The sequence below is a fragment of the Sesamum indicum genome, linkage group LG8 (assembly GCF_000512975.1).
Source record: "Sesamum indicum cultivar Zhongzhi No. 13 linkage group LG8, S_indicum_v1.0, whole genome shotgun sequence".
Lineage (NCBI taxonomy): Eukaryota > Viridiplantae > Streptophyta > Magnoliopsida > Lamiales > Pedaliaceae > Sesamum > Sesamum indicum.
In genome coordinates this window covers 7,689,430-7,706,773 of record NC_026152.1, presented here as the reverse complement: position 1 = coordinate 7,706,773, position 17,344 = coordinate 7,689,430, and the positions used below count along the sequence as shown (strand labels likewise).

Below are 17,344 nucleotides of genomic sequence, written 5' to 3'. Positions count from 1 at the left end.
TTCCGATTCTAAAGCCTTTGTGGCACGATCCTCGGTGGATTACTGTGAACAGCCTTTGTGGTTGGCCTTTGTGGCCTCGGTTATATCCGTGCAACCGTGAGCAGGGTTGCGGCCTACGGCCTCTCTAGGCCCTGGGTCTTAGGCCTCTGAGCCGACCATTTCTTGTTCTGAAATTGTATTGTTTCGGTTTATTCTCTGTAAGCATTAATTCTTATTCGGTAGGTTTTCTTGTAATTCATTTAGAAAGCCTGTAATATTTAAGTGTTCTGTAATTATTTGTATTGTAACTGTGCCGGAGACCGATCCACTACTAACACCTGAGTTTCTATATCTGAATTTTATGACCTCTCTTACTTGTGACTGTAGCCAAAATGCCATTTATCTTGAGGAGAAAGAGAAAAAGGAAAAGGAGTTGAGGAATCAGATAATTGCTGAAGCTGAGGAGTATAAAAGACAGTTTTATGAGAAAAGGAATCAGACTTGCGAGACCAACAAGGCTCAGAATCGGGAAAGAGAGAAAGTATCATCCCAACATCTAATTTCAAGTTTACTGATATGACTATCGGTATTTTTTGATGTAACAATCGAGAAATTTTGGTGTTTTTCAGCTTTATCTTACCCAACAAGAGAAGTTTCATAAGGAGGCCCACAAACAATCCTGGAAAGCAATAGCGGAGATCATACCTCGTGAAGTTCCCAACATCGAGAAGAGGAGAGCAAAAAAGGAAGAGGAAAAGAAACCTTCTGTTCATGTTATTCAGGGACCAAAACCTGGAAAACCGACCGATATGTCAAGGATGCGTCAACTCATTATGAAGCTGAAGCAGACACCTCCACCTCATATGGTGCCACCCCCAACCCCACCCAAGAAAGACGATAAGGACGGAAAGAACGGGAAAGATTCTAAGGAAGGGAAGGGTGATTCTAAGGAAGGGAAGGATGCCAAGAACGGGAAACCGGCTACTCCCAAAGCGTTGCAAGACGGGAAAGACAACAAGGGCGGAAAAGAGGCTACTTCATCAGCATCCACTGCTGCTGGAGAAACTCCAATTTCACCTGCTAAAGATGCAGCAAAGGGTGCTACTCCTAAAACAACTAAGTCCGACGAATCATCGGCTGTTGAAGGCAAGCAATATATAGAGAATGAGCCTTCCCTCATTGCCTGATGAGTATTGAATCTTTGATCTCCTCTAATCAATTTTATTGGTTCAGTTCTTTATTTCTCTTTATATATAATCATATATCATCCCACAACTAGCAAAAGTAATAAGAGCAGCTCCTGTTTTGAAACTTAAGCTCTGCAGTAGGGGCTGAAGTGAGATCTCTTCTAGTTTTCTTCTAGTTTTTGTCTCCCATGTTATATATTTTCTGTTTCTGTGGTCCTTTAGATGAACTGTTTGCCCCCTAGACTCCAATCTTTGGAGCTAGCAAGAACTGTTAGTAAAGCATAACAGTGGAATATGCTGATCTGGAAATGACAGATACAACCAAGACTGATCCAGCTCAGATTTATTTAGCACAATGAAATGAAAATGTTGATTTTTGCTGTTAGGTTCTTTGAGATGAAGATTGGGAAAATTATCAAGGGCTGTGGATCTGCATTAAGTATAGAACTGAATCTCCTGTTATGCTGAAGCATTATTAATGTGTTCACACAAATTTCATGTCCGCAAAAACTTATCAGATTAGAAAAATCTGGACAAATTAATTTTATAATTTAAATAAAGAGGCTGCTATCTAATTTGAAAAAATTAAATTATTTTGTCTGAGTTTCGATTCAAGAACTTGAAGTTTGTTTTTGAATTGAATGTATAATGTACGTCGAAACTTGTGGAAAAAAATTACCAACTAATTTATAATTTGATACCAAGGCCTTGAAATCTTGATGCCGAACATTGGACGTGGCAAAAAGACTTTGAGGTATTAATAGCTTCGAATTTGATTTGTTGTGTGCTGAAACGCAAACCCAACGCCCTATTTTTAGTGTATGACATAGGTTTCCTTGATTTGGAGCTGATTTATCGCGCTTGAGTATCATGAAAACTTTCAATGGATCAACTTCCAAATAATAATAATAACAATATGGGTTAAATATACTTTGCACTCCTGTTACTATGCATTTTGTTTCAATTACACCCTTAAAGTATGAAAGGTGACAAAGACACCCCTGACAAAATAACTTGACATTAGTAGCACAAAAATACCATTCTCACTTACCTGTATATATTTTATTTTACTTCTTAAAATATGTTTTATTACGTTTTATAGTTTATGGGTGAAATGCACTTTATGCATAATTCAAGGGTGCAAAGTGTATTTAACCCTAATAATAATAATAAACTTCTCAATGGATCATGTTTAAACATATTTTGAGTAATTTGCCACTCTAAAATAATAATAAGAATTTTGTATATTATTTTCGATTGACATTAAAGGTGCAAGATGAGTCGAGCAAGTTAAAGTTCAACTCGAGCTCAAATGTTTCTGTTTCTAAGCTCGCGTGTTTTTTAATTTATTTAAATTGAAATTCTCCCATCTAAATAGTGCAATAAGAGGAAATAATATAATAAATATGAAAGGAGGATCTCAAAGAGAATCAATCAAGACTTGGATTTTTATCTATATTTTTGCACTATGTTTACTTTAAGGTATAATGAGTGATATTTTTAACAATTTAATTTAAGAATGTGTTTAGTAGTATTTTAATCAGTTCATTATTCATCGAGTTAGTACCACAAATTGGGTGACTGTAATCACCAACATTTGTGGTAGATTACAAATCAAAGAAGGCCGCCCCATTAGGGATTGTGGTCTAGTCCCATTTATGCCCTCAAATTTGTCTCCTGAGTTACGCTCATTTTTTACCAAAATTACCTTCTTTTTGGTCCGGTACAATTAATGCACCTGACACTCATTTTAATCGCTACAACTCTCCCAAGCAACAAAGTACTCTTCTCCACAACTCATGTATGGTGTGCCGGTGGCTATAGTGCTATTCCTTCTTCAAATAAATATGGCTGTTGTATATGTTGGTAGTACACTTTTTATTCACTAATTTTATATATATAATTCATACAATAAATACATACACTCCTACCACACTATGTATAAAACACACTTTCTCTCAAAATTGACATTGATTTCACTTGGTGTGCAATCGTATTTCATTTTTTAGCTAAAATCACAACCACGTCAATGACATTGGAGGAATGGAATGTATCAACATATGGAAATGAGATACACAGAGATAAATTGCTATTTTATTTTTTATAAAGGGGCTGTTTGCCTATTTTCCATAACTCAGGTAGTTAGATTGCAATTTACACTCACATGGAAATGAGATACCAACACTATTTTGTGGGCCCCCTTCTTTCCCTCCAATCTTGGGCATTCACATGGAATTATATCCAAATAAAAATGGGGTCACGTCCATGTTTGGTCATCTTCACATCATTTCTTTTTACTCAAATAATAAATAATCATTGAAAAGGCAAAAGCGAATATATTTATACCTTATTATTAAAAGAGACTACTATTTTGGTGCCTTATATTTTTTTGATCTGCCAATTTATATGCTTTTAATACGTAATATAATTAATTAATTTATTTATCGACGTCCCATCCTCTCACTCTTCGAAATCCTCAGAGTGTCCACTTTCTCGACTTCCACTAACTTAAATTTTTCATAGCTATACTTTTTTAATATTATTTTTAAAATTTTCAATTAAAATACAATTTTCAAAGTAAAATTTAATTTTTATTTAATTACGCACGCTCATTTGGATGTACTAAAGTAAATGTTGGGCGTTGGCAAACTTGCATGTGAGGGGGTTGACGGCATTCGTATCTCTGCAGTGCTGCTCACAGATATTCGCCCGTGGAAGAACTGCCCCACCTCCACTCCCCACTCCCCGCGGCAACGCTGTAATCAACCCTCTCTTTCTCTTTTCTCTTTTCCTTTCTTCTTTTATGATTACGAGCTTGGCATGCAATTTTAAAATAGATGTAGACAAGTAGAGTAAGTAATGGATACGATTAAAGAGGTGGAGTATAGTAACGGTTAAAAGATAGAGTAAACCATTTTGAAATAAATGTATGTCATTATATTGGTAGAAATATTTAATAATATGATTAATATTTAAAAAAATTAGTGTTGCAGTTTCAGAAATCGTCTGTTGTGAGTGAAAAGTGACAGCTTTTTATATTAGTATCAATAGCTGTTGAGGCACGCCGTTTCTACGTGTATATGATAAATGATGGTTCATGTTTTTAAATATATTATATAAATTATAGTAATTGATTCTGGCCGCAGTTCTTCAGCTACCTCATGTTCTCGAAAAAGTTAGGAACCTGAGAAAAGAGAGCAGATCGCTAGGTTTGTTGGGAGGTCTCCAGCTAAAACCCTCCAATGCCTAAGTTAGTGAAAGAGTTCGAAATAGAAGAAATCGAGCTAAATGCGATCTCAAAGCGATCTAGTATGAGTTCAGGTGTAATAAATATTTTACCATAAATGCAATGGAAATGAAATATTTATAGTGTATGGATGGGTCCACTTGCCTATCCAAAAGGTTTACTTGCGTAGTGTCACGCATTGGCATTCTAGCTCATGTAGCGTCACGTAGATCAACGACCTCACGCAGTGGGTCATTTAGGTCGGGTTGCAGATTTGGGTCGAGACCCGTGACCCGATCCGATATAAAAAGGGTGCGGATCTTTAGGTTATACTTGCAAATAATGTCTGTTTTGAGGACATTTTCGTTATTTAGATAGTTAATTATCTAATTAGTTGAAGGATATTTTTTGCTTCATAAATAATTGGTATAGTGGTATCATTAACTGTCATTTGTGAATGTGGAGAAACTTTTCTTTTCATATTATTATAAATAAATGAATACTAAAAAAGATATATCCATGTTGGCAAAAAAAATTAAATTGAATGCTTTTCGCTTAAATTATGTTAAATAAAGGTATTTGGAGATACAACTTCTATTTCTGCTACTAAGTTAAAATAAGTTAAAAGTTATAATTTGCTAAGAAAGTGTTGATTGCAACTTAAGATATTTTTGTAAATAAGTTGAACTTTTTATAACTTTTCTTACACCTAATTAGTTTTTTTTTTTTTTTCATATTTTGAAAATCCGATCGTCCCAATAATAACTAAAATCTACCCACCTACAAGATAGTTAGGTAATTTCATAAATAAGTTGTTGATACACCAATTTCTTTACTAGCTTCATAAATTATTAGAATAAGAAATAATAAATTAATTTAAATGTGAAAAATATTTAAAAGTAATTTAATTTTTTTATAAAATACTAGCCGCTATGGCACTCTGTCGCTGCATGCATATAATAAATAATATTTTATATTTTAAAATATATTATGAATAAGAAAAAATATATAAACCAATACACCATATTTCTAGAAAAGGAAAAAAAAGAGAAAGAACATTTTCTTTTTACTAGATATCATAGCACATCATCCATGCGTGCATATAATAAATAATATTTTATATTTTAAAAAATATTGTGGATAAAAAAAATGTATAAAATCCAATAAAATGAAAAAAAAAAGAGAACAACAAAAAAAAAATCAACTTAAGGGTATTATTTGTATAACGATAAAATTGGTGCTGCAGTGTTGCAACCGCCGTTTGTGAGAAAAAAATATTTTTTCTTTTTTTGAGCTTATGTTATGATACACTTTATCAGCAAATAACATAAAAATCATTATAAAACTCATACCAAAATTATAAAAGTCCACTCAAATTTGAGAAACAAAACCCGTTCCAACTCAAGATAAGAAGAATTTAGTTAAGTGGGACTGTGTTTGTCAACCTAAACATTTAAGAAACTTAGAATTTTTAATATATGAAGCTAATATGCTTAAATCATTACCCAAAACACTTATGGTCTCTATTCATCAAAGCCTAAATACTTTCCTAAATCGGATTACTTGGATTCAGAAGCTAAAACCAAATCCTTTATTTTAGAGCCTTTATTTTGGTGTGTTTTTGAAGCATAATTGGGTACCATTTCAGAATGTGTGGAAACCATCCCTCAAGAATATAATAATATTAGAGTGAGTTATCACTCAAAAAAATAAAACACTATGTAGAAAGGGAGGTCTGTTGTGTTGGGTGGAAGGCATATTTACGATTACAAGTCAATAGGTTTCAAACCCTTAAAAATTATAAGTGGATTACAAATTACATATCAAAATACACTAAGTATCAAAAGCAGTAAAAATCGAACACATAAAAGGCTCAGAGAGCCAAATCCGTATTTTAGCTTTACTCTCGGTCACAAAGGCCGGCAGCCTAAAATACACCCATGGTTGCTCAAGCGACACAAAGCCCCTTTGGCCACAAAGGTCCTTTTTTCTCACACTTAGTTTTAGCACACACTAAGTTGCCCATAACCATGAACCGACCACCATATAAAGGTAGCCCAAGGTTGTTGATTAATTGACGAGGGAGGCGGTTACAAAGTCCCCAAAAACCAATGGAAAAGCACAAGAAATGAAGAAGAGAGAAGGCAGAGAAGACGCCACCGTAAATGGGGGAGAGGAAGTGGATGGTAGAAAATGAAGTGGTGCTAGGGTAAATTACATTTAAATTGTGAGTCAAACCGGGTCGGGTGGGGTCGTTGGTTTGGGCTTGGGCTGTCCAAGTGGATGCTTGGGCCTACACAGATGGCTCATCGAAAGAAAATTCGGGATCGCAGTGATGGAGGAATATAATAAATTAGTAGAATAACTCGGCTAATAAATCGTAGCCATGTAATAGAGGGTAGGTGTAACATCCACAAATTTTTTAATACACAATTATGTGATTAATTGGTAATTTTTTTAAAAAATTAGCTAATTAGTAAATAAATCATAGATTCAAATTTTGATTATATTAAACTTAAATCGAGCAAATTGGAGCTTTATAAAATATTTGGGAGCAAATTATGTTAATTAAGAAAATTAAAAAGGATGTAATGGATATTTTAAAAAAAAAATAAAAGAAAAATGAGAGAAAGGTGAGAAAGGAGGTCAAGCACCTCCCTTTCCTGAAAGTAATTGATCTAATCCGTACCCCCTTTCCCGATTATCGCTGTGAAATAGGGGTTTTGACTAGGGGTTGCCGAAAATAAATTCTTTCTTTTTGCCCCTTTTTCTATAAGAGTTTAATTATCCATCCAATTTAATATTGATTGGATACCTGAGCACGTAGAGATTCTCGCGAGTCCATCGTATATAAAGCAACTTCGCCCCCCTCCAAAACTATTAACTATTAATTGAATTTCCTATCAGGCTCTACAATCCGATTCAAGGTCCAATCATTAAGCCATCAAGAGGGTTCAAAAGGAGAGAGGAGGTTGAGCACCTTCTCCTCCTAGAAGCGTGTCATCTAGAGGAGGAAGACAAGGGAGAGGAAGGAAGTCAAAAAGCCTTTTCCTCCTAGAGGAGAGCTATCACAAATAAGGAAGCTTCAAGAGGAGAGAGGGGGTGTAGCACCTCCTCCTCCTTAAAGCGTGTCATCTCAAGAAGGAGAGCCCCAAGGAGAGAAAGGAAGTCATGCGCCTCCCTTTTATGAAGGTAAGCCATCAAGAGGGGTTTAGGGGAGAAAGGAGGTCGAGCACCTTCTCCTCCTAGAAGCATGTCATCTCGAGGAGGAAGCCCAAGGAGATGAAGGAGGTTAAATGCCTTCCCCTCATGGAGGAGAGCCATCACAAAGAAAGAAGCTCCAAGGAGAGAGAAGAGGTCGAACACCTCCTCCTCCTCCTAGAAGTATGTCATCTTGAGCAAAAGAGGCCCAAGGAAAGAAAGGAGGTGAAGCCACCTTCCTTTCCTGAAGGTAAGGACAATAAGACGGATTCAAGGGGAGAGAGTAGGTCGAGCACCTCCTTCTCGTGGAAACGTGTCATCTCGAGGAAGAGAGCCCTAAGGAGAAAAAGGAGGTCAAGCACCTTCTTCTCCTTGAAGTATGTCATCTCAAGGAGGAGACCAAGGAGAATAAGGAGGTCAAACGCCTTCCCCTCCTAGAGGATTGCATAAAGTGATGCCCAAAGTGAAAATATGATCAAATGAATTCCTACGAAGCTCCCTAAAGAATAAATGCAAAAAGACTATAGGAACTCTTAAGAAGTTCCCAGTCAACACCAAAAAATTTGATCAAAGAAACTCCTATAAAATTCCCAAAAGATTAGATGCAAAAACAAAAAAATAAATGATTACAGGGATTCCAAAAAGTTCCCAAGGATAAATGGATAAATACAAACAAAGGAACTCCTAAGATGTTCCCGAAGAAAAAAATACATAAAAAATGAACTCCTAAGAAGTTCTTTGAGGAAAATGCATTTATTCAATTGAAGGAACGCCTCAGAAGTTTTCAAGAAAAAATGCATAAAAAAGGAACTCCTAAAAAGTTCCTAAGATAAGTTTATGAATGCAATTTACAGAACTTCTAAAAAGTTCCCAAATAAAAATGGTTTTACTTGAGTTGTCATACGCAAGACATCTTAATCAAAGAAAAAAGGCTTTCTAGAGGTTTCATAAGCAACACCCTAAATCTAAGAAAATAAAAGAAAAAAGGCTCCATTGATGTATCATATGCAATACCCTGAAATCTAAGAATTTGAGGGGTCATATTCAATACCCCATAGTTAAAAGAAAAACTTCTAAGGTGTCATATGGGACACCCTGAAGTCTAAAGCAAAATGTCCTCTCTAAGGTATTATAAACAACACCTAAAGTTAAAGTGACTCTCAAACAATTTTCTTTGGGCTTCTATGACTTCACTCCATAAATCATCCATTGAATTAATAAAATTACGAACCCAACAAAGAGATAAAATCAAGAAAGTGAAAAACAAAGGGAGTAAGGAGAAACCTCTTCCGCATGACCAAATTTCAGGTCAAAGAGAGAATCTTCGACCATGAATTTTGGAAGGCAAGTGGAGTGCTTCATAGCACATTATATTTCTACTAAACTTGACAAATAAATTTTATATATGTAATAGTGAGTTGTTGGATGGAATTGGGGAGCGGCACGCTCGGACATACACATACCAAGAGGTAATGTGACGCAACTCGGCACAGCGTGATCCGTATCGAATTATGCGATCTCGAGATTCGATCTCTACTAAGAGTGCTGATTCGTCCAAGACCAGATTTTGGATCCCCTGAGAATGAAACAAGAACCGTGAGCTCGTCGGGCACGTCCTCGACAATGACCCTCCGACGCTCAAGTTAGGTTGATCGAGAGAGAAGTGTTCTATCTCAAAGTTCGATCTCAATAAATGCGTAAAAGGTACCTTTAATGTCGGCGTTTTGGGTCTATATATAGGGCTCAGCAGGTCAGAGTTGACCGGCCACGTGGCCGAATCCTGCTGAGTTGCGTCCGCGATCGAACGGTGATCATTGTCCGGGTCTTCGAAAGCGGGTGGATACCGATAGAAAAGACGCGGATCCTCGCTTAAATGACGAAAATGCCCTTAATGAAGGGCTTTTTCGACATTTCCCAAGCAATCTTCATTAATCACACATCATTACTCCAGCACTTATCAAAAAGTGGAGGCACACTTTTGGAGAAGTCATTTGTTGGTCGTGTCTGTTCACTCGCCCGCGGAGCGCACGTGTCGCTTTCTCACAGGCCCGTCTCGGGGCGCGTTTCTCGAGAGGGTTGGGCTTATATATAGCCCCCCCATTCAAACTCACTCCTCTGCCCCACATAAAAAGCTCTCAGTTACCAGGACCGCTAGCCTCGAATTCGCGTTCGACATGCTGCATCCCGAGCCCTCCTGTTTTAAGGTACGATGACTTCTAGCTCTTCTTCGAATTCCGATTCTAGGTCGTCTGCGACCCCCTCTAGGTCCGCACGTGGTTCTTTTTCTACCTCCCCTAAGAGAAATAAGAAATTCAAAGCCCCCCAAAAACCCTCCGATGAGCGAGCGGGCCCTTCGACTTTAGAGAAATTTCAGGATAGACTCGCTAGGAATCCGTGGGAAGGGGTGGTGAGCAGCGTTAAAACTCCCATTGAAAAAATTAGGGCCAAGTATTTCATACCCTCTGAATACGAAATTAGGATTCCTAGGATCGCATGCATCGCCCCCCTTCTGGCTTCTGCGCCTTTTCCTTAAAGCACTTCGACGCTGGGTTGAGGTTTCCCTTGGCTACAATATTGAAAAAACTTGAGTTGTGCCCTATGCAGCTTTCTCCAAACTCCCTTTCTCATATCATTCTTTTTATCATAATAATGCAATACCTAGATCTAGAGCCCAGTTTTGATAATTTTTGGAGATTGTATTCTTTCACGACCTCCAGACGATCGGGCGAGAGGGGTTTCTTTTATCTTTCTGCCAGACCCCACTGCGGGTATTTAGAACCTCTGAAATCGAACGTAGGGACTTGGCTAGATCGCTACATTTTTGTTCGACCTCCTCGATCTTGGCCTTTTTCCACAAAATAGACAAAGTATAAACCGGTTCCCAGAACGAGTGGAGGGGGGTTAGAGGGCGATCAAATAAATAGCCTAACTGTACATAAATACGACCCCAAGAGGCTTCTCACTGAGAAGGTTTTGCGACTGTCCGGGCTGTCTCCAGCACCCCTCCACATCGATGAGTCTTTAGGTGATCTCTTTTTCTTGTCGTCGCCTGCTTTTCTTTACCTAGTTCGAGTTTACTGACACTTCTTCTCTACAGGTAGTTTAATCATGAGTACGAGGAATGCGATGCGGGTGAGGGCGGCCCAGAACAAATTGAAGAAGGGAAAAGGGGTCGCTGCTTCCACCTCAGCCGAGCTCTCCTCGGTCGCACCCGTACCGGCCCCCTCTCGCGCCCCTGAATCTGCGAGCCCTGCCGACCGTCATCCTATCCAGGTCGACAACGAGGAAACTCCTCCTTGCCCCTGTACGGCTACAATTCTTCTGATCTCGACCTGAACCTGGACGACCTAAGCGAGGGTCAAGGTGAGGAAGCTGCCGAAAGACCCGATCGTGACAGCGACAAGAGATCCAAGAAGAGGAAAAGGTCTTCGCGGAAGGAGGCAGAGGAGAGGAAGAGGAGGAGGAGATGGGGAGGGATAAAGGGAAAGGTCCGGCGGGGCCTCCCATGCCCTCTAAGTCCTCTCCCACTAACGTGCCCGCCGGCCAGAGCAGATGGGCCAAAAGTTTGAGCAGGATGGCTCGAGATGCAGTGGAGAAGGCCGCCGTGCCGGACGATCGCGAACGATTCCAAAAGCTAGAGCGTCTCTCTGCTTGCTGGGAAGAGATGCGTGCTGATCTCAAGGGGGATCGAGCTCAACCAGCCCAGCCCTCCGAACTCAAGCGAGATAGAATAGTGCCTCGGTGGAACATCTCGGCTTGGAGCTCTATCCTCCAATCGCAGCCTGGGGAGGATTCTTGGGAGCTGTACGAGGCGAGCATTCTTCCACGCGACCAAGCTTCAATGATTACCAACACTCCCGCCTGTCTGGAGGAATATGCTGCTCATTCCCTGATGCAGGTACTGTTCCTCTGTCCGAATTTTTTGCTGCTCTAATTCTTTCGAGATTCTCTCGCTTCACCTGTTTTTGCAGGCGGGTAACTTCCGCCGCGGCCTCTCGATAAGGTGCATGAACTATCGCTGGAATCATACAGAGAGGAATGTGAGGGAGCTTTCGGCCGAGATTGATAAGAGAGATGTGAAGGACCTTAAGTTCGCGGATGAAATTCTGGTCCTGGCCGAAAGGATCAAAGAGTTAGAGGGTCGCTTGGAAGAAGCCGACAAGGCCAAGGAGGTCGCTGTTGCCGAAGCAAGAGAGGTCGCGGTCACTGAGGCGAGGAAAGAAGGGTTTGACGCGGGGAGAGAAGTTGGTCTCATCGAGGGCCATAAACAAGGGTTAGAGAAAGGCCAAGCGGGTCGCATAACTGTCGAGGAACACCATCGAATCTTGGCTGACTCTAGAATGGCTGTTGTTCGTGATTTCCTGAAGACCGACACTTTCACGACCACTGTTGAGATCAACTCCGCAGACTCCTACGCCAGGGGCTATCAGACTTGTCAGGGCCAAATCGAGAAACTTGGCGGATTTGTGGAGTCCTTTGACCGCGACAAACTAGACATCACACTCGACGGCGACCTCCAACATCCACCTGATGACCCCAACCTTAAAGACGACGAATTCATGGCTCTTAGGGAGGAGATGGAAGCTGAGGCAGATGCATGAGACCTTCTGATAGTACTTTTGTAATAGAATTTTTTGGTTTTGTTAGCCCTGGAACTGAAATTCTTTATGATATGTAAATCTTCTTTTGGAGACTGAATCATTGGGGCGTAGGTTTTTGATCGCCTTTGTAAACATTTCATCAATGGATAGCACATCTTTTGGCAGTTCGCAAATCTGTTGAATGCTTTCCTGATCGCAATGATCGATCTTCTGCAGTCCCCACTTATTAATCACGTCTTTTTCATATCGTTAATCACGTCTTTTTCAGACCGTGTAATTGGGCGTGTCTTTTTCAGTTCGCGTTTGGATGCGTCTTTTTCAGATCGCATAATTCGACGCGTCTTTTTCAGTTCGCGTTTGGAGTGCATCTTTTTTTCAGATCGCATATTTGGACGCGTCTTTTCCAGTTCGCGTTTGGAGTGCGTCTTTTTCAGATCGCATATTTGGACGCGTCTTTTCAGTTCGCGTTTGAAGTGCGTCTTTTTCAGATCGCATATTTGGACGCGTCTTCTTCAGTTCGCGTTTCAAATGCGTCTTTTTCAGATCACATAATTTGGACGTGTCTTTTTCAATTCACATTTGAAGTGCGTCTTTTTCAAATCGTATATTTGGACGCATCTTTTTCAGTTCGCATTTGAAGTGCGTCTTTTTCAGATCGCATAATTTGGACGCGTCTTTTTCAGTTCGCGTTTGGTTAAACCTCTTTTTCAGTTAGCGTGTGAAGTGCGTCTTTTTCAGATCGCGTTTGGTTGAACGCCTCTTTTTCAGTTGGCGTGTGAAGTGCGTCATTTTCAAATCGCACGTTTCGAGCTGCTATGCTTAGTAGATAATGATAAAGACATGAAGACATCCGCATAGTAAGATAAGCGACAAAAATGTAAGCAGCTTTATATATTGCTCTAAGGAATTTACAGTTTGTACAAAATTTAACGAACGTCTCTGGATATAAAAAATTCGATCTTCACAACCTTTGTGGCCTTTCACAGGCTCCCTCGTGTGCGATCTCGTTGCCGTTGATGGCCTTTCACAGGCTCCTTTTGTGCGATCTGATCGCAGTTGACGGCTTTTCACAGGCTCCCTGTTCGAACTATCTGACTCAAGCATAAAACTTTTTCAAGTTCTGGATGTTCCACGGGCGCGGCAAATTTCGACCCTGCATGTCTTGCAGCCTATATGTCCCCTTCTTTTTTATCTCCACTACTTTGTACGGCCCTTCCCACGGTGGTTCTAGTTTGCCCACATGCTTTGAGGCTTCGACCTTTTTGAGCATGAGATCCCCTACCTGGAGTTGTCGTAGTCGAATTCTTCGATCATGGCTTCTCATCATCAATCCCTTGTGGTGTAGAATCTTCGTGTACGTTGCGTCCCTTCTTTCTTCGATCATGGTGAGGTCGAAGCTTCGTTCCTGCTGGTTAGTTTCAGGGTCATACATTGCGACCCTTTGGGACTCTTCCCCGATCTTTGCTGGGATGATAGCTTCCGTCCCGTACACTAAGCAGAATGGAGTCTCCCCTGTTGCTGTTCGCGGTGTTGTTCTATAAGCCCATAGGACCCCTGGTAGTTCATCGACCCACGATCCTTTATTCTCCAGTCGCGTTTTCAAGTGTTGGAGGATCGTTCGGTTGGTCACCTCTGTTTGTCCATTGGCTTGCGGGTTCGCAACTGCTGTGAAATGTTGTGCGATCTTAAGCTCCTTGCACCATTCCGTGATTTTTCTTCCCTGAAATTGTGTACCATTGTCAGAAATTAATACACGGGGCAGACCGAACCTGCAGATGATGTTCTTCCAAATGAAGTTGATCACTTCTTTCTCGGATATCCTTGCTACCGCCTCTGCTTCGACCCACTTAGTGAAGTACTCCACTGCCACGATGATAAACTTTTTCTAGGCCTGCGCTGGGGGAAAAGGTCCGACAATATCGATCCCCCATTGGTCGAAGGGGTAGGCTATCTTGATCGGTTCCATCGGGGTCGCAGGTTGGTGTATCAGGGATGCATATTTCTAACAGCTCTCACATTTCTTCACCAGCTCTTTGGAATCTTTTGCCATCGTGGGCCAGTAGAATCCCTGTCGTATTATCTTCTGAGCCAGCGACCTCGCTCCCGAATGGTTACCACAGCTCCCTTCGTGGATTTCTCGCATCACGTATAGGGCTCTCTCTTCATCCAAGCATTTCAGGAGAGGTCCATCAACTGTTCGTTTGTAGAGCTGTCCTGACAGCATGGTGAACCGGGTGGCCCGGAACTTAACTCTTTTTGCAGCTATGGGATCGGCCGGCAAGGTGCCCTCCGCGAGATATTTGATGATCTCATCTTTCCATGACTCGGACTCTGCGATCGATTGAACCTCTGCTCTGCTTGCGATGCAGGATTGCTCTCGAACCAGGGCGATGATCTTACGATCTCCAATCCCATCCATCCCGCCCCAAATTTGGATAAGGCGTCCGCCTTGTCATTTTCTGCTCTAGGAACCTGCAAAATTGAACACTTGTTAAATTTTTTCATCCACTGTTGGGCGAGTTCTTTGTAGGATGTCATCGTTTTCTCCCTCGTTTCGTATGTCCCTTCAATCTGTAGTGCGATTAGCTGGGAGTCCGTGAACACTTTCAAATCTCTTGCGCCTGCATCGAATGCGAGCTCCAGCCCCAGTACGAGTGCTTCGTATTCGGCTTCATTATTGGTTACAGGGAATGACAGACGAGTTGCTACCTCAATCTCGACCCCCTTTGGCCCTTGAATCAGTATTCCTGCTCCCCCATTGTTGGCGTTTGAGGCTCCATCCACGTGTAGCATCCATTTAGGAGTTTGCTCCTGGGCAACTATAGGTGACTTGGGATCACTTACGAGTTCTATCACAAAATCTGCTAGTATTTGTGCTTTTTGTGCCGCTCTAGGTTGATACTCTATGTCATATTGCCCTAGCTCTACCGTCCACTTAATCAGTCGGTCTGACGCCTCTGGTCGCGACATTATGTGTTTCAGGGGGTAATTCGTCAGCACAATCACTTTATGCGACTGGAAGTATGGTCGCAACTTTCGGGCGGTGACCACCAACGCGAGCGCTAACTTCTCCATCTCCGTGTATCTTAACTCGGCACCTTGGAGCATCTTACTCACATAATAAATGGGATTCTATTGACCTCCATCTTCTCTCACTAGTACCAAACTGACCGCATTTTCCGACACGCCCAGGTAAAGGAACAGTTCTTCTCCATCTTTTGGGTTTGCTAGTAGGGGAGGTGTTGTCAGGTATTCCTTCAGTTCTTGCAAGGCCTTCTCGCACTTCTCACTCCATTCAAAGTTTTTGGGTTTCCTCAAAACCTTGAAAAATGGAAGACTTCTGTCTGCTGATCACGAAATAAACCTGCCCAGGGAGGTGATTTTTCCTGTCAACTTCTGAACCTCTTTGATCGTGGTCGGTGATCTCAGATTCATGATGGCTTGAATTTTTTCCGGGTTAGCTTCGATCCCACGCTCGCTGACCATATATCCTAAAAACTTTCCTCCTCCTACTCCGAATGTGCATTTATCTGGATTGAGCTTCATCCCGTACAATCTCATGATAGCAAATGCTTGAGCGAGATCTGCGAGGTGATCCTGCGACCTCTTGCTCTTCACGAGCATATCATCCACATACACCTCCATCGTTTTTCCAAGCAGGTCACCGAACATCCTATTAACCAGGCGCTGGTACGTTGCTCCTGCATTCTTTAAGCCAAAAGGCATCATGTTATAACAATAAATTCCTTTCTCCGTAATGAAAGAGGTCTTATCTCTGTCTTCCTCCGCCATATGGATTTGGTGATACCCTTGGTAAGCATCCATCATCGAGAACATCTCGTATCCCGCTGTGGAGTCCACCATAACATCGATCCTGGGGAGCGGGTAGGGATCTTTTGGGCATGCTTTGTTTAGATCTGTGAAATCTACGCACATTCGCCATTTCCCGGAGGATTTGGGGACAAGCACCACGTTAGACAGCCAATCAGTGTATTGAATTTCCGATACATACCCAGCTTGGAGTAGCTTGTCAACTTCCTTTCGGATGATTTCATTCTTGTCGCTCCCAAATGACCTCTTCTTCTATTGCACGGGTCGCATGGTTGGATCTACATTTAGCCTGTGCACGATCACCTCTGGGTCGATTCCCGTGAAGTCGGATGGACCCCATGCGAACACGTCCATATTCTCCCTTAGGAAACTGATCATCGCCATCTCTCTCTCCTTCATGCTCGCACCTATTCTGGTGGTCTTGTCCGGCTCGTTAGGTGTGAGCTGCACGACCTTATACTCCTCGCTTGGTTTCAAATGTTCGGCTTCATAGGGTCGGGGTTCAGCATCTTCCTTGACCCTTCTCTTTTTCGTTTCGGGTTCTCCCTTCAACGATAAGTTGTAGCATTTTCGAGCTTCTTTCTGATCGCATGCCACATCTCCGACTCCGCGATCCGTTGGGAATTTCACCTTATGTGGTAGGTGGAGATGACTGCCCTGAATGAATTCAATCCTGGCCTGCCCAATATCACATTGTATGCGAATGGTGTGTCTACCACCAAAAATTTCACCATTGTGGTCTTTCGTTTCGGTTCGTCCCCCATGGACACCGGCAATTCGATCATACCTAAGGATGCCACTTCGCTTCCACCGAATCCGACCAGCGGTGTTCTGACCGGCTCTAACCGAATATTTTCCAAGCCCATTTTGTCAATCATACTTTTGAAGATGATATCTGCGGAACTCCCACTGTCTATCAAGACTTTATGAACTGTGAAATTTGCTATATCCAGTTTGATGATGATCGGGTCGTTCATCTCTCCAATCTCTTCTGGCTTGTCGGAACTATTGAAAGAGATGGCCTCCTCTTTCTCAACCTTCAGCACGAATTCCCTCCCTCTGCTCAAATTCATGGTCCGTGCGCACCTCTTTCTGTCTCTGTTCGAATTACCTGAGCTAGAGCCTCCTGCGATCGTGTATATCACCCCCTTGGTGGGTGCGTTATTTCCAGCGGGTTGGACTTGTGCCGATCTCGAGGATCCAGGGTTTCGATCTCGGCTTCTCGACCTCCTCCTCCTGGTCTCCTCCCTGCCAGTCTTGCAATTCTGGGGGACTCGGTCTCTGAAGTACCCTTGCCTCACTAGTCTTTCAATTTCATC

At 41.6% G+C, this 17,344-nt stretch overlaps 1 protein-coding gene across 1 annotated transcript in view; it reads left to right on the top strand.

Moving 5' to 3' along the window:
- LOC105167839 (clathrin light chain 1) overlaps nucleotides 1-1,551 on the top strand; it is an 8,566-nt gene extending 7,015 nt beyond the window's left edge. Inside the window, exons 2-3 of the mRNA XM_011087668.2 lie at nucleotides 367-520; nucleotides 609-1,551. Of these exons, the coding sequence (XP_011085970.1) occupies nucleotides 367-520; nucleotides 609-1,166 (712 nt within the window). The 3' untranslated portion in view covers nucleotides 1,167-1,551. The remainder of the gene's footprint in view (nucleotides 1-366; nucleotides 521-608) is intronic.